At 41.8% G+C, this 27,653-nt stretch overlaps 1 protein-coding gene across 1 annotated transcript; it reads right to left on the reverse strand.

The window, feature by feature from the left end:
- LOC131696651 (CMRF35-like molecule 8) lies at nucleotides 1–25,883 on the reverse strand. Its single transcript, XM_059005878.1, has 4 exons — nucleotides 25,810–25,883; nucleotides 24,217–24,546; nucleotides 18,624–18,746; nucleotides 1–840 (listed from the first exon to the last, which is right to left on the reverse strand). The coding sequence occupies exons 1-4, from the start codon at nucleotides 25,847–25,849 to the stop codon at nucleotides 806–808; spliced, it is 528 nt and encodes a 175-aa protein (XP_058861861.1). The 5' UTR covers nucleotides 25,850–25,883; the 3' UTR covers nucleotides 1–805.
- Nucleotides 25,884–27,653: the final 1,770 nt, after the last annotated feature.

The raw sequence follows: 27,653 nt of genomic DNA on the forward strand, positions 1-27,653 counted from the left end.
AACACCTAGTTTCAAATGGTACTGATTATAAAACAACAATTCCATTCACCTATTAACAGGTAGCAAGATTTCAAGCAGTTAAACAAGGTTCACATGAATGAGGTCATGGATTAAACAGCAAATACAACAACTCTGCTACCCAGCAATACAGTGAAGATACACATTCCAAAACACAGTAAAACATAATAAAAACAATACCACGGTATAAAAGTACAAATACCCACACCACACAATGTCCGTGCGGGGGAGGGAACACACACAGAGAGAGCGAGAGGGAAACCAGCATTGCAATATAACCTATTCTGTGCACTTCTTAAACTCCAATCGACTACCAAATAGGCTAAAAAACACTCGAGCCATTCGTGCTTATTATTCCACACCGGCATACCATCAGCCCAATACTTACTGCCGGGATGCTCCATTTACTGGTCCGTTTCAGTCTCTCTCACCCGTCGTCCCCCGCTCCAAACACTGCGTTCCCACTGCTGCACAGACACACCAACCCCAGGATGGCCATCCCATTTGTAAAAACATGTGCTACTTTTATTCAGGTGCGTAAATTGATCAATAATTCAATTATTATTTGCTCAACAGGGCAAACATAGGGAAGCAGGTGGAGAAGCCAATTATCAAAAAGTGTCAGACAACACAAAGCGTGCACTAATCAAATCATAAAATAATAATAAAAATAATAACATACAAGTGTGAAATCAATTTGAACAGGGCATTCTGTTACAGGATGAAAAGGGACGTGGAGCAGTAAATAGCTAATGCCAAGTGCTTGTGTGGTCATGCAGTCTTGAACTTAAGCTGGTCCCTTGGATTCTCTCAAACACCAACCTGGGAATAACAAGATCCAGAATAAAAATCATCATTTGACATTGACCATCACTGTATTATAGCTAGCATATGTCTTCTAATTTACTGCAGACATTGTGCTCAAGACAAATGAAAAATGGCCATATACTTTCCAGGTTTCCATGGTGTCACCCAGCGTCGTGGAAATGAAGGCAAATGGAGGAGGTTGATATGCAAATGAGCCATGCGTAGTGTCCTCTTGCTGTTTTCACAAACAGCTCAGGAAAATGTGCTTTCCATTCGCAGAGAGCATTTACACAAGATCATCTCATCTGGAAATCCATGCTTGTCAGGTGACATGTTTGAGTGGCACTATTTAAAGCACAGTGTTAAACAAACATACTACAATACAGCTGTGATTTTTAAATGCCTCCTGCTTGGTTGTTTGATCATTTATTCACCACTCTTGCCCACTTTGCAACTGCAAACTCAATTTGTGGAACATTTCTAAGTGGTTTATGCAGACCTGTAAAGCCAGGCATTGATATTTAGGTGGGCCCCAATTTATAGTGGATTGGCAATGGCAGAGGCCACGTTGTTTGTTAACTCAAGATATAGAAGGGTAAAAGGAAGCAAGTTCCTTTGGTAATTAGAGTTTGATTAAGGAAGCTTAAAATAGGTTTAAAGGGACATCACAGGGTGATTAAAAATAAAAAATGAAAAACCAGAAGCCGTAATCATGAATTGCAGACATAGAATTAAAATCCCTGAACATTACAGAAATTAGTATTCATCATGAATTCTTATATTATCATGCTGAATATTGCACTGCAGTGTACTCTAAAGGGACATCACATGCTCACAAATAAAAACTGAACACTTGAAGCCCCAGTTATGGTGTGTCGGGGAACATCTAGAAGCCACTGCTCTCATTCAGCATGTCCCTGACATAGTAACTGAACGCAATGTACAGTACTTCTAGTTCTGCAATTCTGAGTTGACATCTTTAGATTCATTACAATGACTATTTTACATTTTGATTGGTCTTTTAACCAGAAATAGCATCTTTCTCAACTACTGTATACTGGAGATTTAGGCCTATATTTACAAAGGGTTTGACATAAATTCGCTTTTACCAACACTTTTTCTAAAACAGAATAAAATACAAACTAAGGCCTGGACCAAATCAAAACTTTGACCCACCCGCTAATCGCAAATTACAAACCTGGTACTGATGGCATCTTTTTTGTTTATCAGAAGGTTATTCCTTCTACCCCAGCGGGAACCTGCCATTAATACTGGGCTTCTAATTTGCGATTAACGGGTGGGTCAAGTTCTGCAAATATGTTGGGAAGAAACTGGGGTTTCCTATGGCTCATGGTGAGTAAAACTACAAGATAAAGAATACTTCAAACTCACCAGCACAGTTCTTTGTAATAGGGACAGCCTCATCACTGGATTCTTGAATGCATGTGGAGTGCCAAACACCTGCACCCATGGCACACTATCAGTTATTTTTTGTTTCCAGGGAATCATAGCCAAGGATTGATTGGTTCTTGAACTGTCTGGTGGGTGTGCCATTATGACAAGGAGCCATGGACACACCCCCACGATGAGAGGCAGAACCAAACAGGTCATTACTACTGTGCGGAAATGACACACTGTGAAAGATTTTTGCAGTAAGCAAACCTAAAACCTTGCATACACAGTACTCCTGCTGGGATTGTTTTCAACCCGGCTCCAGTCTGGAACAGACCTGGTGTTTGAAGTCACCGCTAAATCAACCAATTGGCAGGAATAATAACCAAACAAGCCCCATATCTTTACTTAACTGCGACATCTTAAAAACATTTTTTTTTTAAATGACCTTAATGAAGTTGTCATTTTTGATGAAAACGTAGTTGATCTAGTAGAGGCTCTGTTCCTTCAGTTAGTCATATTGTTATCAAGTAACATGATGTACACAGAATGAAAGAAAAAATATGTGAGAGAATGAATTACATGTTTGCATTAAAGGACCACTAATATGTTACTATGGAGATCAATAACAAACTTGCTAGAGCAATGTGGCTTTGGAGATCAATAACAAACCCGCTAGAGCAATGTTACTATGGAGATCAATAACAAACCCGCTAGAGCAATGTTACTATGGAGATCAATAACAAACCCGCTAGAGCAATGTTACTATGGAGATCAATAACAAACCCGCTAGAGCAATGTTACTATGGAGATCAATAACAAACCCGCTAGAGCAATGTTACTATGGAGATCAATAACAAACCCACTAGAGCAATGTGACTATGGAGATCAATAACAAACCTGCTAGAGCAATGTTACTATGGAGATCAATAACAAACCCGCTAGAGCAATGTTACTATGGAGATCAATAACAAACCTGCTAGAGCAATGTTACTATGGAGATCAATAACAAACCTGCTAGAGCAATGTGACTATGGAGATCAATAACAAACCTGCTAGAGCAAGAAAGCCTCATTGCACTGAATGCTGCTGCTGCTGTTGCTTCACTTAGTATTGCTGAAACACTGTAAAAGAAACACTGAAATGATCGCCTGAGTTTTCAGAAATCTGTCAGTAAAATGAAGCTAGCAGGAACCATGCCATCTTCCATAGAAGTTGCAAAGTCAGTCTCTCCTGATTGGCCAAAGTAAAAACAATGTAAGCACATAAGTAATTACTCAGTACTTGTAACCCTAATTGTCCACTTCATGTAATGTATAGGGTCCTGCGTTTTACGCGACCTGTTTTTTTTCAATTGTAATTCAACTGCTATCCCCTAGATGTCCCTGCAGCCACTCCAGTTATAGTAATCGAATTCACAATTAAAAAATCAATACATTACACTTCGACTAATTAGAAAAAACAGCTAATTATGATGAGTATAAATGGTAATTGAATAAATGGATGCGTTAAAAGAGAAATCGAGAGACCTAAACATGGAGTCATTTAATTGAGCGAACGCATGCAACAATATCCACCTGGTGTTCTGTACACCGATGGGTAGAATTTATTTTGCAGAACTTTCCATTTATCTTTGGCCCACACTCGAAAGTCACAAATAGGCTGCCATTTATCATCAGAAAAACACAGAAAACAAAAGGCTGAGACTGACGGCTATGAGACGGCGTCTTCCAGTAAAAAACGAAAATTCTGAACGCCGACGAGATGTTATTTTCGATTTGACAGAGGGATTTGTTTGTGCTAATATTCCCCTGGAAAAATGGATAAATGTAAAAAATGCAGGAGCAATTCCTACAGCAGGTCAACTGAGAAGGGAATATCTACCCCAAATTGCTGAGTTACACAAGATGAAAATTGTACAACTGGTAAAGATGTCTGACAGTGTATCTGTAGTTACTGACGAGAATACAAATACAAAAGAAATACAATTGCTCAAAGATGTGAAAAGTTTAAAATCTCAACTCTCCCTAATTGAGATGCATGCCAAGGGACTAGTGGATCTGATTCAGTGGTTTGAAAGCCGTTAAGTGAGAGTCCATCAAACAAATAATAAAGTTGCAGAATTAATAAATACACACTGAGCAATGGAACAAGAGGTACACAGCTCAGACGCCACAATAAACAAACTATGTGTAAAAACCTTCCATGATGTTTCTGAAAAACTGACTAATTACTACAACCTGGGTCAATGCAAAAAGAAACCACATTTTATTCAACCGGCTCATAACTTTCTGATGGCAGTAATGATATTTGACCCACAACAAGTGTGTAGTTTGGATTTGGAAGGCCTCCCATTATATTCTATTCCAGGATTTGATGCTGACTGTAAATCAGAAATGGACAAATATCTACCATATGCAAAAGAAAACGACAGTAGAATGACTTTGAATGAATTTTGGATTAAAGCTGAAGAATGATTTCCCAATTTAACACGAAAGCCTAAAATATATTTGTCATTTGTTCCCAATTCTGTAGATGCTGAAAGAAGTGTTTCTTCTTATGGCCAAGTTTTTACAGAACAAAGTCAATCTATGAAAGAAGGCAGGTTAACCAACTGACGATGCTTCAGTTTAATAGCAACACTTAATGCATGGGACATTTTCTTTCATGAAACAGTTAGAGACACTAAATGTGCTGCTTGCAAACAACCTTGCATTATTACTATTATTATTATGTTATATTTGTAATATATATGCTACAGCATTGATTTTATAATTTCAGTATTTTATATAAATTGTTCTGGGAATCAGTGCTGTTTATTTTTTTAAAATATTTTGTTGACAATAATATTTTGTTGTTCCTACTAGTAAACTGAAACATTTAAATGATTTATTTACACATTCTAAGAAATCATATTGAATAAGACGTATTAGTAATAAAGGGATGCATGACTAAATAAATGTCCGTAGATGCTGCTGCCGCCTAATCAGCGCACCAATGCACGTTAATAGAATGACTAATTGAGATGATTAAAGGAATCGGGAGATTATTAATCAATAAGTGGTTTAATTAAGCAGACTACATGACCACCTTGTGGTGGGAGGAATGAAGTGCAGCCTAAGAAAGCAGGTTGTGTAAAACACAGGACCCTAGTAATGTGAGACCAAAAATAGTTCAAGTTTCCAGTTATGGGTTAGTAGCTCTCAAGTTTTTCAAAGTCAATAACAATAAACAAATAGCCGCTGAAGGCAGAAGCTAATCCTACTGCAGGGTCTAGGGTTGCCAAAAAAGTAACAATAATCATCAAATTGTGGCAACCGACCTGAGCATGCCACACAACCCACTGGTGGGTTCTTACAAAAACCAGAAAACACTGTGGCCCACATGGACTGAACCTGTTATAGACCATTCTTCCTACATTTCCAAGGTGAGGCTGCTTGACATTGTGCCTCACAGCACACAAGTAAGAGTGGTGCCACTGCACACCCAGTAGTGGGTTATTGCTTTCCTCAAAAGCACAGACCAATTACAAAAAAAAAAAAATAACTGGGATTTCTACTGCCAGTTCCGCCATTTATACAGTTTTTCTTTTACTGGAATCAATCTAGGTAAAGTACCTTGCTCAAGGGAACAGCAGCAGTGTCCCCCACCTGGGATTGAACCAATGACCCTCTGGTCAAGAGTCCAGAGCCCCTAACCACTACTCCACACTGATGCCCTAATTTAACTGAATGCCTGCTTGTTTTCTTCCCAGTGGCAGAAGAATGTGTTGTTTCTGAGTGCGTGTAAGCAAAGAATAAAAAAGACAAATTTCCAGGCTCCCGAGTGGCGCATACGGTAAAGGCGTTCCACGTGGAGTGCAGGATGTGCCCTATAGTCTGCTCGTTGAGAGCTCAAGTCCAGGCTATTTCTTTGCCGACCGAGGACGGGAGCTCCCAGGGGGCAGTGCTCAATTCGTCGAGCATCGCCCGGAGGGAGGGAGGGTTAGGTCGGCCAGGGTGTCCTCGGCTCACCGCGCACCAGCGACCCCTGTAGTCTGGCCAGGCGTCTGTGGACTTTCCTGCAAGCTGCCCGAGAGCTGCGCTTTCCTCCGACGCTGTAGCTCTTGGGTGGCTGCATGGTGAGTCCGCAGTGTGAAAAAAGTGGTCGGCTGACGGCACACGGTTCAGAGGACAGCGTGTATTCGTCTTCACCCTCCCGAGTCAGCGCAGGGGTGGTAGCGGTGAGCTGAGCATAAGAGGTGAGCTGAGCACCCAGGAAACACCTCAGTAACTCAAAGTAAATCAAATGAAATACCTGTTTTGACTGGAGCCTTTTCAGTGATTTTCTCCTCAGTTGCAGCATTGGCTGTTGCTTCTGAGTGTCTCAATAACTAAACACACATCATGAAAGTAGTAGCATATGTCAGCAAAACAGAATGTGTATATTTAAGGCAAGTCTCCCAGCCCATATTTAGAAGGTTCTTTGGCTCAGGCAAAAAAATTACCTTACTTATCTAACAACCCTAATAAAGATTCTACACTGTCAAAATATTTAATAAAAAAAATGTAATTTGAAATTCTGTTTATTCTATTTTATGAATAATATATTTCACTGCATATTCAGCCTAAGAAAGCAGGTTGTGTAAAACACAGGACCCTAGTAATGTGAGACGAAAAATAGTTCAACCACAGCAGGTGGTTGCGTTGCTCCCTCCCCACACTTCCGCGTGGGGCAGGTCGAACTGCTGGTGAGCTCCTCAGATGCGGACTGTCACCAGAACAGTTCCACCAGAACAGGCATCGCCTACAGGGCACACCAGGAGCAAACAACCGGGCCCAACCGGCAGGCAGAGGGAATGCAGGATGTGGCCAGTCCTCACACCAGCGTAACAGGAGGGGTTTTCAGGGCCAGCGCCCTAAATAGCAGCAGTGTGGAGTAGTGGTGAGGGCAAATGCAAATTCTTATATTTCAGAATATACAAATACCAAGTCAAATGCAAATAGTTCAGTAGATTGCATTTCAATTATTATTTAAATGCAATCTAGGGCAGCAGTGTGGAGTAGCGGTCAGGGCTCTGGACTCTTGACCAGAGGGTTGTGGGTTCAATCCCAGGTGGGGGGACACTGCTGCTGTACCCTTGAGCAAGGTACTTTACCTAGATTGCTCCAGTAAAAACCCAACTATATAAATGGGTAATTGTATGTAAAAAATAATGTAATTGTATGTAAAGATAATGTGATATCGTGTAACGACTGTAAGTCGCCCTGGATAAGGGCGTCCGCTAAGAAATAAATAATAATAATAATAGGCACCCCAAACTGCCCCATCTCAGGCTGGCGGCCTCAGGCCCCCTTTTTGGCACAACAGCTACAGTACTGGCGTGCTTGCACCTCAGACTCCTGGGTGCTCGCCACCGTGCAAAACGGTTACGTGCTTCAGTTTTGTTTGGGACTTCCTCCCTTTCGAGGCATCACAAATACTTTCATAACAGACCCTTTCTAGGCCTCGGTTCTTCAGAACGAAGTAGCCGCCTTGATCGGCAAGCGAACCATTCTTCTCGAAGACCCCACCTCCCACGGAGAGGGATACTTCTCTAGGTATTTTCTAGTACCCAAAAAGTACGGCGTTTTTCACCCCATCTTAGACCTGAGGCTCCTCAACGGGTTCTTAAAAGAAAGGAGGTTCCAAATGCTGACGCACCATCACGTTCTCCAGTCCCTCCGTCCGGGCAACTGGTTCACCACCGTGGACTTAAGCGATGCGTACTTTCACAATCCCATTCGTCCAGAGCACAGGAATTATCTCTGCTTTTCTTTTCAAGGAAGCGTTTATGAGTTTGCTGTGCTGGCACACGGCCTCTCCCTAGCTCCTTGTTTGTTTTCAAAGTATGTGGACGTCATCTTGGCTCCCCTGCAGCTGCAGGGGATCAGAGTAATAAACTATCTCGACAACTGGTTGATCTGTTCCAGTCGCGAGACAGAGCATCTGGCGAGGCTGGGCCTCACCATCAATGATACAAAGAGTCGGCTTACACCGGTGCAGTGCACGACGTACTTGGGGCTCCAGCTGGACTCTAGTATGATGCGTGCATACCTGTCAGATGACAGAGTTGCAGCTATCCAGGGTTGCTTCTCCCTGTTTCAGCAGGGATCGCAGGTAACCCTCCTTTTGGGGCAGAAACTATTGGGTCTGATGGTCGCAACCATATCGGCCATTCAGCTGGGTGTGCTTTGCATGCGCCCGCTACAAGCGTGGCTCAATGCGTTCCACCTCAATGCCAAACGTGACAGACACCGTCGGCTGACTGTGTCTCCTGCGTGCTCGATAGCCCTACGCTGGTGGCAGATGACCTCTCATCTGAGCGAAGGTGTGCGAATGGGAGTAGTGTTGAGCTGCCAAGTGGTGACAACAGACACCTCCAACTTGGGTTGGGGAGCGGTCTGGGAATGCAGAGGAGTACGCGGATCCTTCTTTAGGCACAAAGGTCCTTGAGGGTGTAAGTTCACACCTCTAACCTCTGGGTTAGACAGTGCTTGTGTGTCCCTCATATGCTGCCGTTCCTTCTCCCTCGCGACAGCTCTGGTATACATTATCCCATATGTAATGTCATTGGTGGTCATCTTCGAATTGAAGGGGAACGTTAGGTTACTTGCCATAACCCTGGTTCCCTGAAAGAGAAGATGACCACCACAGCAAGGTCGCATCGGACGCCCTCACGGGTCGACGGAAAAAGAAAAATGGCTTCCTTTGGATGACAGTTTTATCCCCTCGGTGGGCAGACTGAGTGCATCATCCCAGAAAGGAGCCTATCAGCAGCTCTGGTATAGAGAGCTCAGCAATACCTACCCAATGGGCATCATCTTCTCTTTCAGAGAACCAGGGTTACGGTAAGTAACCTAATATTTTTGGTTCTGTACAGTTTTAGAAGAGTTTTTTTTTTTTTCTTTTTTTATCAAAAAATATATCTTTTATTTTTATTTTTGCAAAGAGGCCACACTGGTTATGTGTTCACTTTTCTTTTACAACTCTACCTCTAAAATGGCCCGAGCACTAAATACACTGAGGAAAACACAGCGGATTAGACTGTATTTAGTGGCAGGGGCCGATCTAGCCTTGTATCTACACCACACAAATTATTTTTAGGTAAATTTAAGTAACATTTTGTTCTAGTGTCAGCTACGGTAGACTGATTTTTTGTTTTTACTTTTTATGGTTTCATTTGAGGTTCATAAGACTTATTAGCTAGATTACCTTAAAGACGTAAAAAAAGTTTAATATTTCTTGGTGTCTTGTCTGGTGTTTTTGCAGCCATTTCTGGGTTGTGTTCATGTGCTAATGCTACAATTTAAAAAGTAAATAAATACACGTTCTCATTGCTTGAACTTATTGGTTGTATCAAGCTCAAGTCCAGCTACTTGTAACCAATAAAGATCGATCTTTTCTACAGCTGCCTAATGAGGTCTAAATCCGCCCCTGAGTGGAGCGTGTAGAATAGAGGTCAGCAGAACGCAGTAAAAGAGCAGAATAGAGTAATACAATGGAAGAAAAATACATCTGAAAAGAATTGCCAGTTGAGACTACACCCTGATGAAGGCTAGTTTTGCTGCTACACTGTTCTAATTTTTTCTTGTTCTTTTTGTGTATGCCATCTATAATAAAAACATAGTCAATGTAAAAAAACAAGTTAGAAAAACGCAACAGCCGTTTAAAGGGGTGATATCAAACACAAAAGTCCAAGTTAGGAGAAGCAATTAGGCCAATCTTGTCAAGCATCAAGCAAATAGGCACAATTGGAAAGGTGCTGGGGCCCAAGATTCACACAATTCTTGCTTCTAACTTGGCGCCTTTTTTTGATCGCTTCACTCCACTTTATCACTCCACTTGAAATGCGCAGTGGAGCAGCGGAATAAGGTTGTGTGCTCTTCAAGAACGTCATGTTGCAAGTTCAAACCACTCGAAATGCTCTTTGTATGACTTGAAGTGACAGACACACACTCACACACACTGAGACTGTGTGTGTTTCTCAGTGTATGTGTGCCTCGGTGTGTGTGTCTCATTGTGTGTATGTCTCAATGTGTGTGTGTTTGTGTCAGTATGTGTGTGTCAGTGTGTGTATCTCAGTGTGTGTGTGTCTCAGTGTGTGAGCGTGTCTCTCAGTCACTTCAAGTCATTCAAAGAGCGATAAAGTGGAGTGAAGCGATCAAAAAAAGGCGCCAAGTTAGAAGCAAGAATTGTGTGAATCTTGGACCCCTTTCCAATTGTGCCTAACATTATTCTCCTTGATATAGTGGTGTTATGAACTTAAGCTAAGGCATTTGTAAAGCGTTAGATCCTTTCATAAAAGGCCATATACATGTCCTTTACATTTCTTGGCCATGGTTTGACTTCAATAAGTGCATCATTTGCATGCACCCATTTTCCAGTAGCACCCACAGCAAGAACAGACACAGAGTGTCCTGAAGTAACATCCTGTCCTTGGTGTATGATAATGGAATCCTATTGGTAATTCCTGTTGTCCACAGTAATTGTGCTCTTCTGCACAGCAGTAAACTTAGCATTGTGTCACTTTGTAACGGTCCCGTCTGGTTTGGTTTCCCAAAGCATAAGCTGGACTGCAATCAGTCTCCCTGCTCATTGAATAAGTCCACGTTTCATGATTGGAGTAGTTTTGCATTGCCTACATTTGCTACCAGGAATCATTGCCCATTTGTCATTTCTATAAATGAGTTCTTCCAAACACATGGAATCTGTACCAGCAGGTACATGTAGAGGATAAATATACAACACTTCTCGGTTTGATGAGCAGTAGTTACATTTAGTACATAGAATGTCATGAATTATTGTGACTGAAACCATGCAAGTTACTTCAAGGAAAATTTCAGACAATTTGGGGAGAAACTCTGCAACATGTTGCTGCTCACCTCTATTGAAAGGTTCTCCTAAGATGTGACAAATATCTACAGTAGTTAGAGATGCAGTGGATGGCAAGTGATCCTATTTATGAACAAAGCTCCTGATAGCCTCTTGTTGACTGTGTTTTAATGAATCCTTGAGAGGTTGCAAGTGAAGAAGGTACTGCAATGTTGCATTTGCATAGCATGAGGTGAAATTGGGGTTGCTCAATCCTCTGAACAGATGTGTAAGTGCAATGTTCTCTTAGAAGACTGAGGCTTTTGCTGTTCCTGAACATTAATGATTGCTCGGTGAATGAAATGCACATGATCTTTACCTTGTGTCCCTTGTGCGTGTTAGTCTTCTTCAAGCTTTTCAACTTCGGACAATAAATTCCTCTGAGCCGATGGTAGTCTTCAACTGCAGATTGACATGCGTAGATGCAGGTGGAGTCAAAGTTGATAAGATGGATACCGCTTAAGGAAGTAACTGTGGAAAGTGCAACAAAACTTTGTCCATAGGAGATCCATCATAACTGTAGAGTCATCCCCTGACATGTGTGAATGGTGATTGCATGAGCACCAATGACTGGGAACTGCTGTCAAACAATGTAGACTCTATCCATGATTTCAAACTTTGAACATAAATGTTGAAAGGTATGGGTGACTCCATTGTTAAATGTGATGGTTATGGTTTTGAGCATACTTGTGTTTTCCAGATAGTAGGACACTGATGAGTCCAGTGGCAATGTCAATGTTCTTGTAAATTTGCTTAATACAAATGCAAATGTCATACATTTACTACCAAACTAAATACAAATGCAAATATGTGACAAATGCTAAATGGACTTCAAATACTTTCCCATACAACAAATGTTAATTTATTAACATGAATTAGGCCTTTATCCAAGGTGACATACAAGGAAAGCAGTTTATATAATAACAACATAAACACAGTAATCATGTACATCATAATAATTAACAGGTATGTACCAATATAGGAAGCAAGGCTGCGTTCACGATACGCAGACTTTGCTAAGTCTGCGGAAAACCTGTCCAAATTCATCGTCTTCATGAACTCAGACAGAAAAGACGTCACCAGGTCACATATCCACAGGCTTAAAAGTCTGCACAGACACGCAGCTTCTCAAGAGGTACTGCGCTGGAGCAGCCGCAGCTCAAAACAATAGACGAGCGTTGACTGACAAAGAAGTGTGTAGCAAGCAGATACAATCCTCACTCCATGTGTTACTGCCACCTAGTTGGGGTGTGAATCGCCTTCGAGTCATGTCATTAATTATCTTATGAATGATTTGTAATACAAATTAAAATGATTTGACTCTTTTTCCACACAGTTATTATACTTTTCAAATATTCAGATATTTATTCTAAAGGTTTAAAATAATGCTAAACGGTTGAAATGAACCTAAAACTGCTCTGTTATTTTCAGCATGTGTAATTGGTTATTGATAAAACACTATCGAACAGGGAATAACCTTCTTTGAATTAAGGATAATAAATCAGCTTTAATAACAGTTAGTTGAAGTGAGATATGTGACCATATGTGCAAGTATTTGAACTATTTTTGTCCCAGATCAAAATACAGTACTGTTTAACAACCTCTTTGTGAGAGGGCGGGGGGAATCCTGCCCACTATAATACTCATTAATTAGTCTCACATCACAAAACATATGTTTATATTATCTCTTTATAGCAGGGACTGTTTCTACTATGCATTTTCTGATCATGCTGCAAATTATGAAGCTGGTGGAGCACAAAGGGAACTTCGGTTGCATCCACTTCTGCGATTAGAATTTCTCTCAACATCACCTCCATTTTGATTCTGCTCAGAACTGTTATTCATCTACCAGATCTGTCCACGCTCCATCTGCAAAGACCGTGACGTTACGTGCAGACTCCCGTCTGCAATCTGGCCGACAAAAAAGTGTCGTGAATGCACCCCAAGTTACATAAAACAGTGTTTCCCAATCTTGGTCCTGAGGACCCAGTGTTTGCTGATTTGTGTTCCAACGGAGCTTTAAATTATGAATTGAACCCTCAGTTGAATGAATAAAATGTCTAATTAGAGCATTTGAATTATTTGTAGAAATGGCTGCCTGCCCAAGCCTCAATTAGCACTAATCTAGGCCTACCTAATGTTAACTCAGGTAAGGTAGTCCAAGGTTAGTGCTGATCAGGGTTTGTGAAAGCAGCCAAAAGAGTTGGATATTTCAAGTTATTTCTAACACTGCATTAAGTCACTAATTGTTAGTTCAATTGGGGGATCAATTTAATAATTGAGAACTTAGTTGGAACAGAAACAGCAGACATAGTGGGCCCGCAGAACCAAGTTTGTGAAAAACTGACATAAATGATGAGATACAGACGTGCTCAAATTTGTTGGTACCCCTCCACAAAAAAACGAAGAATGCACAATTTTCTCAGAAATAACTTGAAACTGACAAAAGTAATTGGCATCCACCATTGTTTATTCCATATTTAATAGAAATCAGACTTTGCTTTTGATTTTTTATTCAACATAATATTGTAAATAATAAAACAAATGAAAATGGCATGGACAAAAATGATGGGACCGCTACCCTAATATTTTGTTGCACAACCTTTAGAGGCAATCACTGAAATCAAACGTTTTCTGTAGCTCTCAATGAGACTTTTGCACCTGTTAACAGGTAGTTTGGCCCACTCTTCCTGAGCAAACTGCTCCATCTGTCTCAGGTTTGATGGGTGCCTTCTCCAGACTGCAAGTTTCAGCTGTTTCCATAGATGTTCGATAGGATTCAGATCAGGACTCATAGAAGGCCACTTCAGAATAGTCCAATGTTTTGTTCTTATCCATTCTTGGGTGCTTTTAGCTGTGTGTTTTGGGTCATTATCCTGTTGGAGGACCCATGACCTGCGACTGAGACAGAGCTTTCTGACACTGGGCAGTACATTTCGCTCCAGAATGCCTTGATAGTCTCGAGATTTCATTGTGCCCTGCACAGATTCAAGGCACCCTGTGCCAGGCGCAGCAAAGCAGCCCCAAAACATAACCGAGCCTCCTCCATGTTTCACTGTAGGTATGGTGTTCTTTTCTTTGAAAGCTTCATTTTTTCGTCTGTGAACATAGAGCTGATGTGACTTGCCAAAAAGCTCCAGTTTTGACTCATCTGTCCAAAGGACATTCTCCCAGAAGGATTGTGGCTTGTCAATATGCATTTTAGCAAATTCCAGTCTGGCTTTTTTATGTTTTTCTTTCAAAAGTGGAGTCCTCCTGGGTCTTCTTCCATGGAGCCCACTTTTGCTCAAAAAGTGACGGATGGTGCGATCAGAAACTGACGTACCTTCACCTTGGAGATCAGCTTGTATCTCTTTGGCAGTTATCCTTAGTTCTTTTTCTACCATTCACACTATCCTTCTGTTCAATCTGGGGTCGATTTTCCTCTTGCAGCGTGCCCAGGGAGGTTGGCTACAGTTCCATGGACCTTAAACTTCTTAATAATATTTGCAACTGTTGTCACAGGAACATCAAGCAGCTTGGAGATGGTCTTGTAGCCTTTAACTTTACCATGCTTGTCTATTATTTTCTTTCTGATCTCCTCAGACAACTCTCTCATTTGCTTTCTCTGTCCATGTTCAGTGTGGTGCACACAATGATACCAAACAGCACAGTGACTACTTTTCTCCATTTAAATAGGCTGAATGACTGATTACAAGATTGGAGACATGTGTGATACTAATTAAAGAAACTAATTAGTTTGAAATATCACTATAATCCAATTATTTATTATCTTTTCTAAGGGGTACCAACAAATGTGTCCAGGCCATTTTAGAATATCTTTGTAGAATAAGCAATAATTCATCTCTTTTCACAGCTTCTTTGCTTTATTCTATGACATACCAAAGGCATGCAAGTATACATGATAAAATAGCTTTTAATTTCATCACTTTTCAGGAGGAATGAAGCATTATTTCAATGAGCTGTAAGGGTACCAACAAATTTGAGCATGTCTATATGTATATATTTATATATGTGTGCATTGCACAATTATTATTTTTACTTGTTTTGTTTGTTATGTTTAATAAACATGAAGTTCTCAAAAGTGTCCTTTAGTTTGCATCTTTTAGGTTAATCAACTTTACCAGCAATACTGAAAAGTGTTTAAAATTGAAATATTTTTGAAGCTTTCCCATGATTTGAAATTCAAATGCAAATTCTTATATTTCAGAATATACAAATACCAAGTCAAATACAAATAGTTCAGTAGATTGCATTTACATTATTATTACTTATTTTTTAGCAGACATCCTTATGCAGGGCTACTTACAATTGTCACAATTATATCACATTATGTTTACATACAATTACCAATTTATCCAGTTTGTAATTCTGAATCTAGGTAAAATACCATGCTCAAGGGTACAACAGCAGTGTCCCTCACCCGGGATTGAACCCACAACCCTCCGGTCAAGAGTCCAGGTATAATGAGGTATAAACACTGCTGTTTAGGAATAGAGCACTTTTTTATTATACACACATTCCATTTACATACAAACGTTTCACAAGTCTGTGGTTTTACAGACGAGGCTGAAGTTGGCTTCTTATTCGCCAGCTTCACATTCGCTCAGCTTCTTATTCGCTGGCTTTTAGTGCATACATGTATTCATCTACGTTGAAGAAGTAGCCTTGAATTTAACAGGTTAAATCACTTTGGGACACTGATTTCTCTGCAGTTACCTGACAAGGGGCAACCCCTCTGCAAGCCCCACTTGTGTTTAGCGCGGCCCAACGAGGTTTACTGGGGCAGAACAGAAGGCAAACATGCCACATATGCCAATAGCACAGCTTCTTCGCTGGAAAAAGCCTTGCATTTAAAGGGTTAAATCACTTTGTGCCACAAATTCCTCTACTTATTCAACGTAGATGCATAGAGCGAATAGGAAGCTGAGCAATAGGCATATATGGCATGATTGCATGCTGTTCTGCCCCAGTAAACCACATTAGGCCAGCCTAAATACAGGTGTAGCTTGCAGGAGGTTTGCCCCTCGCCAGGTATCTGCAGAGAAATCAGCGGCCCAACATGCTTTATCCTGTTAAATGAAAGGCTACTTATTCAACATAGATACATAAAGCGAATAAGAAGCTGAGCGATTAGCATATGTGGCATATTTACCCACTGTTCTTCCCCAGTAAACCACGTTGGGCCGGCTAAAATACAAGTGGGGCTTGCAGAGGGGTTGCCCCTTGTCAGGTACCAGCAGAGAAATCGGTGGCCCAAAGTGATTTAACCCTTTAAATGCAAGGCTTTTTCCAGCGAAGAACCTGTGCAATTGGCATATGTGGCATGTTTGCCTGCTGTTCTGCCCCAGTAAACCACATTGGGCCGAGCTAAATACAGGTGTAGCTTGCAGAGGGGGTGCCCCTCTTCAGGTACCTGCAGAGAAATCGGCGGCCCAAAGTGATTTAACCCTATAAATGCAAGGTTACTTCTTCAACGTAGACAAATATATTTATGCACTTAAAAGCTTGCAAATAAGAAGCTAGGTGAATAAGAAGCTGGCGAATAAGCCAACTTCAGCCTCGTGTTTTACAGTGTAAATGTATGAAAAGAAGACAAACGTAGCCATAATACAGTCAGGTTTCACTGTCACTTCTGTTAATGTCACACTCTGCTTATTCACATCAAACTGAAATGTCCCGGCCCGAATATAATGCATGCTGTGACACTGTTTTTAAAATGTATTAATGATCAATGCATTCCTGAGTTTGTTGCGCTCACTTAAAACAGCGGGTGGAGGCGTGAAATAAATATATTTATAACTTCTCATATGTAATTATTTCAATAGCGATGACCCTTTGTGGTCAATTTCAATAAATTAAAAGTAAATCAGCTCATTTTTGCTGTTTAATCTATTATTTGTTAATAATACAAGTAAAACTTCAAAGAAAAGTTTAAAGTATCGGTATTGTCAGGCAGTCTCCCATCCAAGTTTCAACCAAACACACATATTATTATTATTATTATTATTATTATTATTATTATTATTATTATTATTATTTTAGCAGACACAATTATCCAGGCCAACTTACAATTGTGACATACAATTACCCATTTATACAGTCGGTTTTTTTTTACTGGACCAATCTAGATAAAGCAACAGTGTGTCCCCCACATGTGATTGAACTCACAAACGTCCAGTCAAGAACAAAGTGCTCTAACCGCTACTCCACAGATGCTGCAAGCGATGGATCACTAGTGTCTCGTTGTGTAAAATTCACGATTTCACACATTTGACTGCCTACCGTGAAAACTGTAAATATTTCTGGCTGAGGTATGAAATCAGAATCCGAAACATGGCAAAAATTGCACGCTGTTTTTTGTCAATTCCACCAAACTCTGTGGATGCAGCACGAGCAGTTTCCGCATATGGACAGGTTTTTACACAACAAAGACAAACCATGAGTGTTGAAACTGCAACAAGATGCACAATTATTATTATTTATTTTAGTATAGCAGCAGTGTCCCCCACCTGAGATTGAAGGATTGAACCCACGACCCTCTGGTCAAGAGTCCAGAGCCATAACCACTACTCCACACTGTTGCCCATGGCCCATGCTGGGTTAGGTCGGTTAGGGTTAGGTTAGGTGTGGCAATGTGCCCCACCCCTGTGTGTAGTTTTGTGTTTTATGTTGTATGTAGTGTGTAAATGTTGGTGTATTGTAGTTGCTGCACGGGATATAAATGGGTGTGTGTAGCACAAATCATTTAAAATGTATAATTCTATTTAGGCACAGGGATTCACTTGACTTCACGTGCATTTAAAGTGCCTAATATGTGAGCATGGGGTTGCACAGATTAGTTCACATGCTGGGATTCAAGTGAATAATTAATTGCTAATTGAATCCCAGCATAATTGTATATGTAGATGCACATCTCATTTGTTAGGGGTTGTGTGTTCGTGACTGGAGAACGGGTTTGGAGAGGAGAATAAAAAAGTAAGAAAATAAATAATTGCTTTGAGTGCTGGAAGCACCAGCACTGTACTTGTTTGTGTTCGTCCACTGTCTGTTTTGTTTGTCTATTTATTTTGGCCTCAAGTGCCGTGTGGTTTTTGTTTAAATCTTTGATTTGTTTCATTAAACGCACTGAATGCCACAGTGTCTCAGTTTCAACCACAGTAACGCCTGTCTGCATCTTGATTCTTTCTTTTGGTTCATTTTGTATTTCACAGCTGCAGTTGTTTAGCAATTTCTCACCTCCTCAGTGCATTATTTATTTTTGGTTCATAGAGGTTGAAGAGAAAAAGGGGAAGCAAAAAATGTAACTTGGTGTTTGACCCTAATCACACTATCTTAAGTCTCATTTTAGCTGTGCTTATTTTAGCAACATCAGAAATAGCAACTGCTCATTTCTGAAAAGTTGCATGCCAACCGCGTGAAGAAAGTTTTCTTGCTTTTCTGCAATGGTGCTCCGATGGGCAGGGATTGGAAGTATAGAGGTCTTACAAAAGGACACTGATTAAATGAATTACCTGCAGGGCTGCTGGATGTACAATCCCTTGTTTGTCCATTGTCTGTGTTCCCCTTCACAGTAGTGGTGGAAGGGGTGGTACTTGCGCATGTGGCACGAGTTGTGGTGGGGGGGGTTTTCGGAGCTGAGAAAAGGAAAATAATTGAAAATTATTACATGGTTTCTACTGCTTAACATTCCTCTAATTCAAAATAAATTAAACATATTATACCATTAGTGCAGAACTATGTAAAGTAGTCTGTGGGTTTCAGTAGCGGCTTGTGACAAGTGGGGAGGCTAAAAAACCAAACCAAACCCTAAGCAGCCTCTTGCCTTTACTTCATTTGAGGTCTGATTACACTGGGTGCGGTAGCGGAAAGCGGAAAAAATGGAACGTATTGTTTTGAATGGGTGCAATTACACTGAGTGTGGAACGGAAAAGCAGCACAGCGGAAAACCGCACGGGATAGAAACCAGAGCGATCTTTTAATAATACCACGTGGCAAATTTCCATCTAGACCAATCCACTGAAGTGTTGTTGTGTGACATTATCTGCACTATATACAGTGAGAGATGGCGAACGAAAGACTGGTTTTCAGGGTGCAAAAATGCCCTCAACTGTCCCATCCAGATTATCAGGATACGCTAAAGAAGCAAGACACCTGGGACACCATAGCGGCCAAACTAGACATGTCAAGTAAAAATATTTGCATTTGAAGAGCAACAGAAAACATACACTATATAACGTACTGTATGCCATAGACCTCCAAGCAAAACACTTCAAAGCTGAAAAAAAGAGGTCTCAATAATGACGGGCTTCTTGCAGTGTTTCATGGAGTTTTTTTGTTCAGGTTTTTAAATTATATTGTCATAAAACTCTTGGATTAACCTTGCCAGGTAAACAATTCAGTCAGGCAATGCACACTATCTTTATGTGGTGTGGAAGCACACATGGCCCTACGGCCACCTTCCCCCTCAGTCTCATAGTCCCGGAAGAGGGGAAAGCAAGATGTTTCTGGGGGCGGCCATGGGGGAATGTCCTCCACCCCCCACTTCTTCGTGGCTAGGAGCTCCCTCTTCCGGGTCACCGGCCACCGTTTTTCCTGCCGCGAAAGTGTGGCTGGGGGAGCTGGTCTCCTGACCTCCCCCCCCCTTCTTCATGGCCGACAGCTCCGCTTTGTGGGGCTCTGGCCACAGTACTTCCTGCTGCATGGCAGGACTGGCAGCGACCCCAGGCGAAGCAGAGCTGGCAGTGACCCCAGGCGAAGCAGAGCCGGCAGCGACCGCAGGTGAAGCAGGACCCTCGGTGACCCCAGGTAAAGCAGGACAGGCAGCAAAACTAGGAGAAGCAAAAGACACAGCAACTCCAAGCGAAGTGGAACCTTCAGGAGCCCCAGGCGATGCGCAGCAGCAGGCAGTCCCAGGTGATGCGGAGCAGCAGGCAGTCCCAGGTGATGCAGAGCAGCAGGCAGTCCCAGGTGATGCGGAGCAGCAGGCAACCCCAGGCGATCCAAACGTGGCATCACTGAGCGGAGCGGGAGTGGCATCTCTGAGTGGTGCAAGGCAGGCATCATTGGGCGGTGCAAGGCAGGCATCATTGGGCGGTGCAAGGCAGGCATCCTTGGGCAGTGCAAGGCAGGCATCATTGGGTGGTGCAAGGCAGGCATCCTTGGGTGGTGCAAGGCAGGCATCATTGGGCGGTGCAAGGCAGGCATCATTGGGCGGTGCAAGGCAGGCATCATTGGGCGGTGCAAGGCAGGCATCATTGGGTGGTGCAAGGCAGGCATCCTTGGGTGGTGCAAGGCAGGCATCCTTGGGTGGTGCAAGGCAGGCATCCTTGGGTGGTGCAAGGCAGTCATCATTGGGCGGTGCAAGGCAGGCATCCTTGGGCGGTGCAAGGCAGGTGTCCCCACACGATGGCGAACTGGCATCCCCAGACGATGTACGACAGGGCAGCGGCGGTACCTCGGAAGGCGACGGCGGTAGCGGAGCCAGGACCAGCGGTGGTGCTGGGGTTGGACCTTTTCTCAGCTGCTACAACCCAGCAACCCAGCACCCCTTGCTCTGCTCAGCAGCCTATGCAAGGGCAGCTGCGGACCGCCAGCATCTTGTCCCGGTCCATCCTGTCTTGAAGGGAGAGGCAGCTCCTGCTCCTCTCCCTCGGGTGGTGGTGGAAGCAGAGGCAGCTCCTGCTTCTCTGCTCCTGGCGAAGGCAGCAGGGGCTCCTCCCCTTCTGGCTGCGAAGGCGGCAGGGGCACCTCCCCTTCTGGCTGCGAAGGCGGCAGGGGCACCTCCCCTTCTGGCTGCGAAGGCGGGAGGGGCTCCTCCCCCTTCTGGCGGCGAAAGCGGCAGGGGCTCCTTCCCTTCTGGCTGCTAAGACGGCAGGGGATCCTCCCCTTCTGGCTGCAGCGGGAGAACCAGCAGGCATGCTCCCTGTGCTGGTGGCAGTGGTGGAGGCGGAACCAGCAGGTACTCCCCCTCTGCTGGTAGAGGTGGAACCAGCAGGTATTCTCCCTCTGCTGGTGAAGGTGGGAGCGACAAGTAGTCCTCCCATGGAGGTGGAGGAAGAACCAGCAGGTACTCTCCCTCACTACACACGCAATAGAAAAAACGAGAAAAAAAACAAAAAAAAAACTGCAGTACCCTTTCCTGCAGTACCTTTTCTGACCTGAGTCCCAGAGGCACTGTTAATCCCACTCTGGACACCACATGTGACAGGGATGGACGAGTGGTGACGTCAGGCAAGAAGAAAACAGTGACAGATACTGCAGTCAAAAAGACACGGCGTGCGCCGTTTATTTAAATAATACAAAAATAAAATAAAAGGTTTTAACAAAAAGACTTTGCTCACAGAGCCAAAACAAAACAGTTAAACAAAACAAATCTCGATCACAAAATAACAAAACCCAGGTCAGGCTGGGCGATCGCCTTCACTGAACCTATACGTTTTAAATTCACTTTTATTTCTCTCTCGCTCCTTGCTCGCTCTCATTCCTCCTCTGAACACCCACTTCAAAACTCCCACCCAGAGCGCAGAGAGCTGCAGGCTTTTATGCAGGTGACCATCTACCGATTAGCAACAATTACACAACTAATTAAGCCCCATCCACAATTAAAGACCTCAAGCAGAAGATGGCCATCTCCTTATTAATTAATGAATTGTTTAATTTATTGCCAATGGAGAGATGGTCACCTGCATAAAAGCCTGCAGCTATCTGGAATTAGGGTGGGAGTACAGAGGAGAGTAGAGTGAGAGGAGAAAGGAAATCAAAAGTAAAATCAACCATTCTAGGAACAGTATAATATAATTTGTTCATTTAGCAGACGCCTTTATCCAAGGCGACTTACAGTGACTAGGGTGTGTGAACTATGCATCAGCTGCAGAGTCACTTACAACTACGTCTCACCCGAAAGACGGAGCACAAAGAGGTTAAGTGACTTGCTCAGGGTCACACAATGAGTCAGTGGCTGAGGTGGGATTTGAACCGGGGATCTCCTGGTTACAAGCCCTTTTCTTTAACCACTGGACCACACAGCCTCCTTAACAGTGACAGCAACTGCCCAGCCTGTCCTAGTATCATATTGTATTTTGTGTTTGTGACTTGTTTTTTATCTTTTTTATTTTGTTCTGTGAGCAGTGTGTGTTTTTTTTTGTTAAAGCCTGTTATTTTATTTGTGTTATTTTTGTTTAAATAAACAGTGCACGCTGCGACCCTTGCCCTGCAGTACTTGCTTCATTGTTTTCTTCCTGCATCTGGCCTGCCACCACCACACAGCCATCCCTGTCACATCTGCATAGATGCTAATGAACTGCAGAGGATCTGTCCAAACGCATTACTCATGTCCTGCAGCCATCTTCTTGTGTGTCCTAAAGCTCATTGACAGAGGAAACTCAGCATGACACAAACTTGTGGTTTATTGATAAATCAACTGAAACACAACCGAGACCTGCACAAGCCAATGTACAGAGGAAGAAGCTCATCTGATAAAGAAAACCATAGTTAAGAGAGAGGGGGTTTGATTGGAACAATATGAAGTTAATAAGTAAAGTTCAGGAGGCAGACACCAATCTTCACATCTCCAATTTAAATAATTACATTTCCACATGAGCAATTCCACATGAGCAATTCAAGCCTGTAGCACTATAAATACTCTGCTCACTTACCCTTGGTCTTTGTTTTGACTCATTCGTAATCATAACCCGCCACCTTCCCCATCTCCACCTCTTTAAATTTAGGGTTATCTATTGGGAGGTGTCTCTGCCTCGTCCTTATGGCCAACCAGCGAGTCCTCAACCAAGTTAGGTTTGATGCCAAATGAATGTATAACAATGTCATTCTGTGTATTGTTGCCTCAGTTCATCGCATACTGTATTTTCTTAACTTCCTTACTGTATTTCACAGTTGCAGTTGTTTACCAATTCCTCACCTCCTCAGTGATTTTTATTTTTTTGGTTTACACGTATTGAATAGAAAAGGGGGAAGTAAAGTTGGTGCGTGACGGTAATCATACTTTATCTAAAGTCTCAGCAACTGTGATGGTTTTAACTACATCAGAAATAGCAACTGTGCTCATTTCTGCAAAGCTGCATGCAAAGTGCTTGAAGAAAATGTCTGGCTTTTCTGCAGTAGTGCTTCTTCAAGTTAAAGTGAATTATAAGAAGCAGTTTAGCAGAGTTGTGAAGTGCAATTTAAAAATGAGGAGAGTGGGGAGAGACAGGAAATGAGAGGAGGGGAGACAAATAATACTGCATAATATAGCAGATAGTTAGTGGCAGTACATTAATTATTAAGCTACTCTACCCTTATATTTAACTAATTTACAGGATTTCTAACAATTAAAAGAAAGCATTATCTGTACATAAAGTAAAGTAAATGACATATTAATAGTTTACAAGATACAGTACAGTAGAGTTCTGACAAACAAAACAAATGGGTGCCAGAACACTGTAAATAAGAAGTATTGCCATCATGCAGCCAAGATAGCACCTATTCCAAAAGACATGACTGCAAGGTGTGTGGAAGGTTGTAGATTGTTATTCTTAAGGTTGAAAATCCTTCAGGGATCGCGTGGGTTAAATCTGTAACCAAGTCTACTCTGTCACTCTAGAGACTGAATATGTGCAGTCATGTACTCGGATGCACCAGCCAACTGAGCATCTCATATCAAAGTGCAGCAGATGAGCTGTCTTGCACATCTGAAACTAACATGTATTTTTTTGCTCACTGCTCTCACATGTTTGCTAGATGGGTGATTTTGTGTTCAACTCCTCTCATTATATTGCTTTCATCAATATTCCAAAAAATGTGTCTCCATCTCTGGATTTTGTGGTCCAGTGGTTAAAGAAAAGGGCTTGTAAGCAGGAGGTCCCCAGTTCAAATCCCACCTCAGCCACTGACTCATTGTGTGACTCTGAGTAAGTCACTTAACCTCCTTGTGCTCCGTCTTTCGGGTGAGACGTAATTCTAAGTGACTCTGCAGCTGATGCATAGTTCACACACCCTAGTCTCTGTAAGTCGCCTTGGATAAAGGCGTCTGCTAAATAAACAAATAATAATAATACTATAACTTAGTCATTAGGGTGAGTAATTATTACAATGATTTTGATTACATACCTTTATTGACAGTCACTTTCACTTCAGTGTATTCGTCGAATTTAATCTTTCTATCAATTCGACAGTAATATATCCCGGCATCTTCTAGTGTCAGCTCTGTGATGGTCACGGTGAAGACTCTCGCTGAGCGGTTATCATACAGAGAGAATCTCCCCTCAGTAACGAGGGTCTCAGGCTCGCCACTTCTGATTACATCACTGCATGATGGCCAGGAATCACGACACAGGTACTTTCCATTCTCGTTATATTCATGTTGATATGGGCATTCAATCTTTACATTTTCACCTTCAATCCCATGAAATATTTCAGTTGCCTTCACAGAACCTAAAACTGGTATTAAGAGTCAACAAATGAGATCCTAATACAAATATTGAAATTCATGTGAGAACAGAATTAGTAACATGTTTAAATTAATATAACAGCCAAACTATAGAAAAACCCTCGGGTCTTCTAAACCAGTGCTTCTCAACTCCAGTCCTGGGGACACGCTGTGTCTACTAGTTTGTGTTTCAGCCGAGCCCTCAAACTGAGCAGGACTCCCTACCTGATGCAGGAAATCATCATGAGTGCAGTGTGGAGCATTACAGAAGACATCTATCACAGTAAAGCACTATAAACTCACACTGACGCTCACGCGTTGATCTATCACAGTAAAGCACTATAAACTCACACTGACACTCACGCGTTCATCTATCACAGTAAAGCACTATAAACTCACACTGACACTCACGCGTTCATCTATCACAGTAAAGCACTATAAACTCACACTGACACTCACGCGTTCATCTATCACAGTAAAGCACTATAAACTCACACTGACCCTCACGCGTTCATCTATCACAGTAAAGCACTATAAACTCACACTGACACGCACGCGTTCATCTATCACAGTAAAGCACTATAAACTCACACTGACACTCACGCGTTCATTTATCACAGTAAAGCACTATAAACCCACACTGACACTCACGCGTTCATCTATCACAGTAAAGCACTATAAACTCACACTGACCCTCACGCGTTCATCTATCACAGTAAAGCACTATAAACTCACACTGACACGCACGCGTTCATCTATCACAGTAAAGCACTATAAACTCACACTGACACGCACGCGTTCATCTATCACAGTAAAGCACTATAAACTCACACTGACACGCACGCGTTCATCTTTCACAGTAAAGCACTATAAACTCACACTGACACACACGCGTTCATCTATCACAGTAAAGCACTATAAACTCACACTGACACTCACGCGTTCATCTATCACAGTAAAGCACTATAAACTCACACTGACACTCACGCGTTCATCTATCACAGTAAATCACTATAAACTCACACTGACACTCACGCGTTCATAATAGTGAACATATTCTAAATAGTCAGTGCATACAGTTTGGAGAAGATTGCCAGTTCTGTGTTACTGTATACAGAATCATTCAGAACAGATTACATGTATTCCAGGTTAGAGAATCACAGTGCTGTCATCAGTGTCCTGAAACTCAGACCTGTTCAAAATCAACCTTCTTTTATAAGTAGTTGACAACAATTAAACACTCTTTACTGAATCAGCAAATCACAAAAACATACCTGTAATAAGACAGATGGTGACTTCAACAATGGCTTTCATCTTTAGATACTGAGCAGATCTGCTCCCCCTTTGCTTTTACACTGGGCAAAGATACTTCCCTTTTCAGAATACCACAGGAAATGACTGACCTGCTGTATTCTATAAATGGCTATGTGTACAACTTCACCACACCAAAGTGTGAAACACATCAAAACACTGCATGCAAAGCAGACATGTCACTAGAGCAGGGCTGCACAACTCTGCTGCATGATGCCTCGGCTGCATGTACTCTCGTTTTAACTGGCTTCAGGCATTTGAGGTAAGTAGCTGCACAGGGCTTCAATTAATTATTTTGATCCTGGCTGGGAAAACATAGTATTCTATTATTGTATTTATTGTTGGAAATGTTGAAAACCTCCAGTTTAACTGTGTCTGATGGACTGTTTTTTCTCCAAAGCGGAAGAATCTACAATATATATTTTTTTTTTGAAAAAAAACAAAACAAAAAAAACTTGTTTTTTCCACGTTTTATCATGTCCGTTTTATAAGCGGGATAACACACTCCAGGGCATGTGGGTTGTGTTGCATTAACACACGGCTTTGCTTCGTGCCTCCAACCCAACCACATGTTAATGCAATACAACCCACATCCTGTCATGTGCTATCCCTTACTTAATAGGTACTCAACTGGAATGAAAACCTGGAATGGATCTCGAGGGCCGGAGTTGTGCACCCCTGCATTAGAGCCTCCTGTTGATCCAGTTAAGTAATTCAGGCTCAGCTGGAATAGACACCAGCAGACACAGGGCGACCCCAGGTCCAGGATTGAGAGCCACTGATACACAGCAGTGCTTCTCAACTCCAGCCCCTGTGTCTGCTGGTTTCTGTTCAAACTGAGCTCTCAGAAACAAAGGGTGGAAGTAAACTCTTTATTTTAAATGTATTCCCCCCCATTGTGACAGGTAATGGTCACTAGTGGCCAGTATTGAGTTTGATTTGTTTTATTTTCTTGTTTCCTAGTTATGGGTAGAGGAATTGGTTAATACTGCTGGTTCAATTTAGTAATGAGGGACCCAGCTGCAGCCTCTATAAGGAGCAAACTGAAACACAAAGGCTTGCTGTGTTTTCTGGGTAAAGGCTGTGTAGGGAGGATGGGAAATCTCACTTTAAAAGACCTGAGTGCCTTTCTATAGTTTGTTATTGTTTTTTTTTTTTAAATCTTTCTAATTCTGTTGAATTTCAATATTTGTATTAGCATCTAATTTGTTGTCTCTTAATACACCACATTATTTTACATACAATTACCCATTTATACAGTTGGTTTTTACTGCAGCATTCTAGGTAAAGTAAAGGTAAAGTAGGAGGAATGAAGCATTATTTCAATGAGCTGTAAGGGTACCAACAAATTTGAGCATGTCTATATGTATATATTTATATATGTGTGCATTGCACAATTATTATTTTTACTTGTTTTGTTTGTTATGTTTAATAAACATGAAGTTCTCAAAAGTGTCCTTTAGTTTGCATCTTTTAGGTTAATCAACTTTACCAGCAATACTGAAAAGTGTTTAAAATTGAAATATTTTTGAAGCTTTCCCATGATTTGAAATTCAAATGCAAATTCTTATATTTCAGAATATACAAATACCAAGTCAAATACAAATAGTTCAGTAGATTGCATTTAAATTATTATTACTTATTTTTTAGCAGACATCCTTATGCAGGGCTACTTACAATTGTCACAATTATATCACATTATGTTTACATACAATTACCAATTTATCCAGTTTGTAATTCTGAATCTAGGTAAAATACCATGCTCAAGGGTACAGCAGCAGTGTCCTCCACCTGGGATTGAACCCAC

The sequence above is a fragment of the Acipenser ruthenus genome, chromosome 32 (assembly GCF_902713425.1).
Source record: "Acipenser ruthenus chromosome 32, fAciRut3.2 maternal haplotype, whole genome shotgun sequence".
Classification (NCBI taxonomy): Eukaryota; Metazoa; Chordata; class Actinopteri; order Acipenseriformes; family Acipenseridae; genus Acipenser; species Acipenser ruthenus.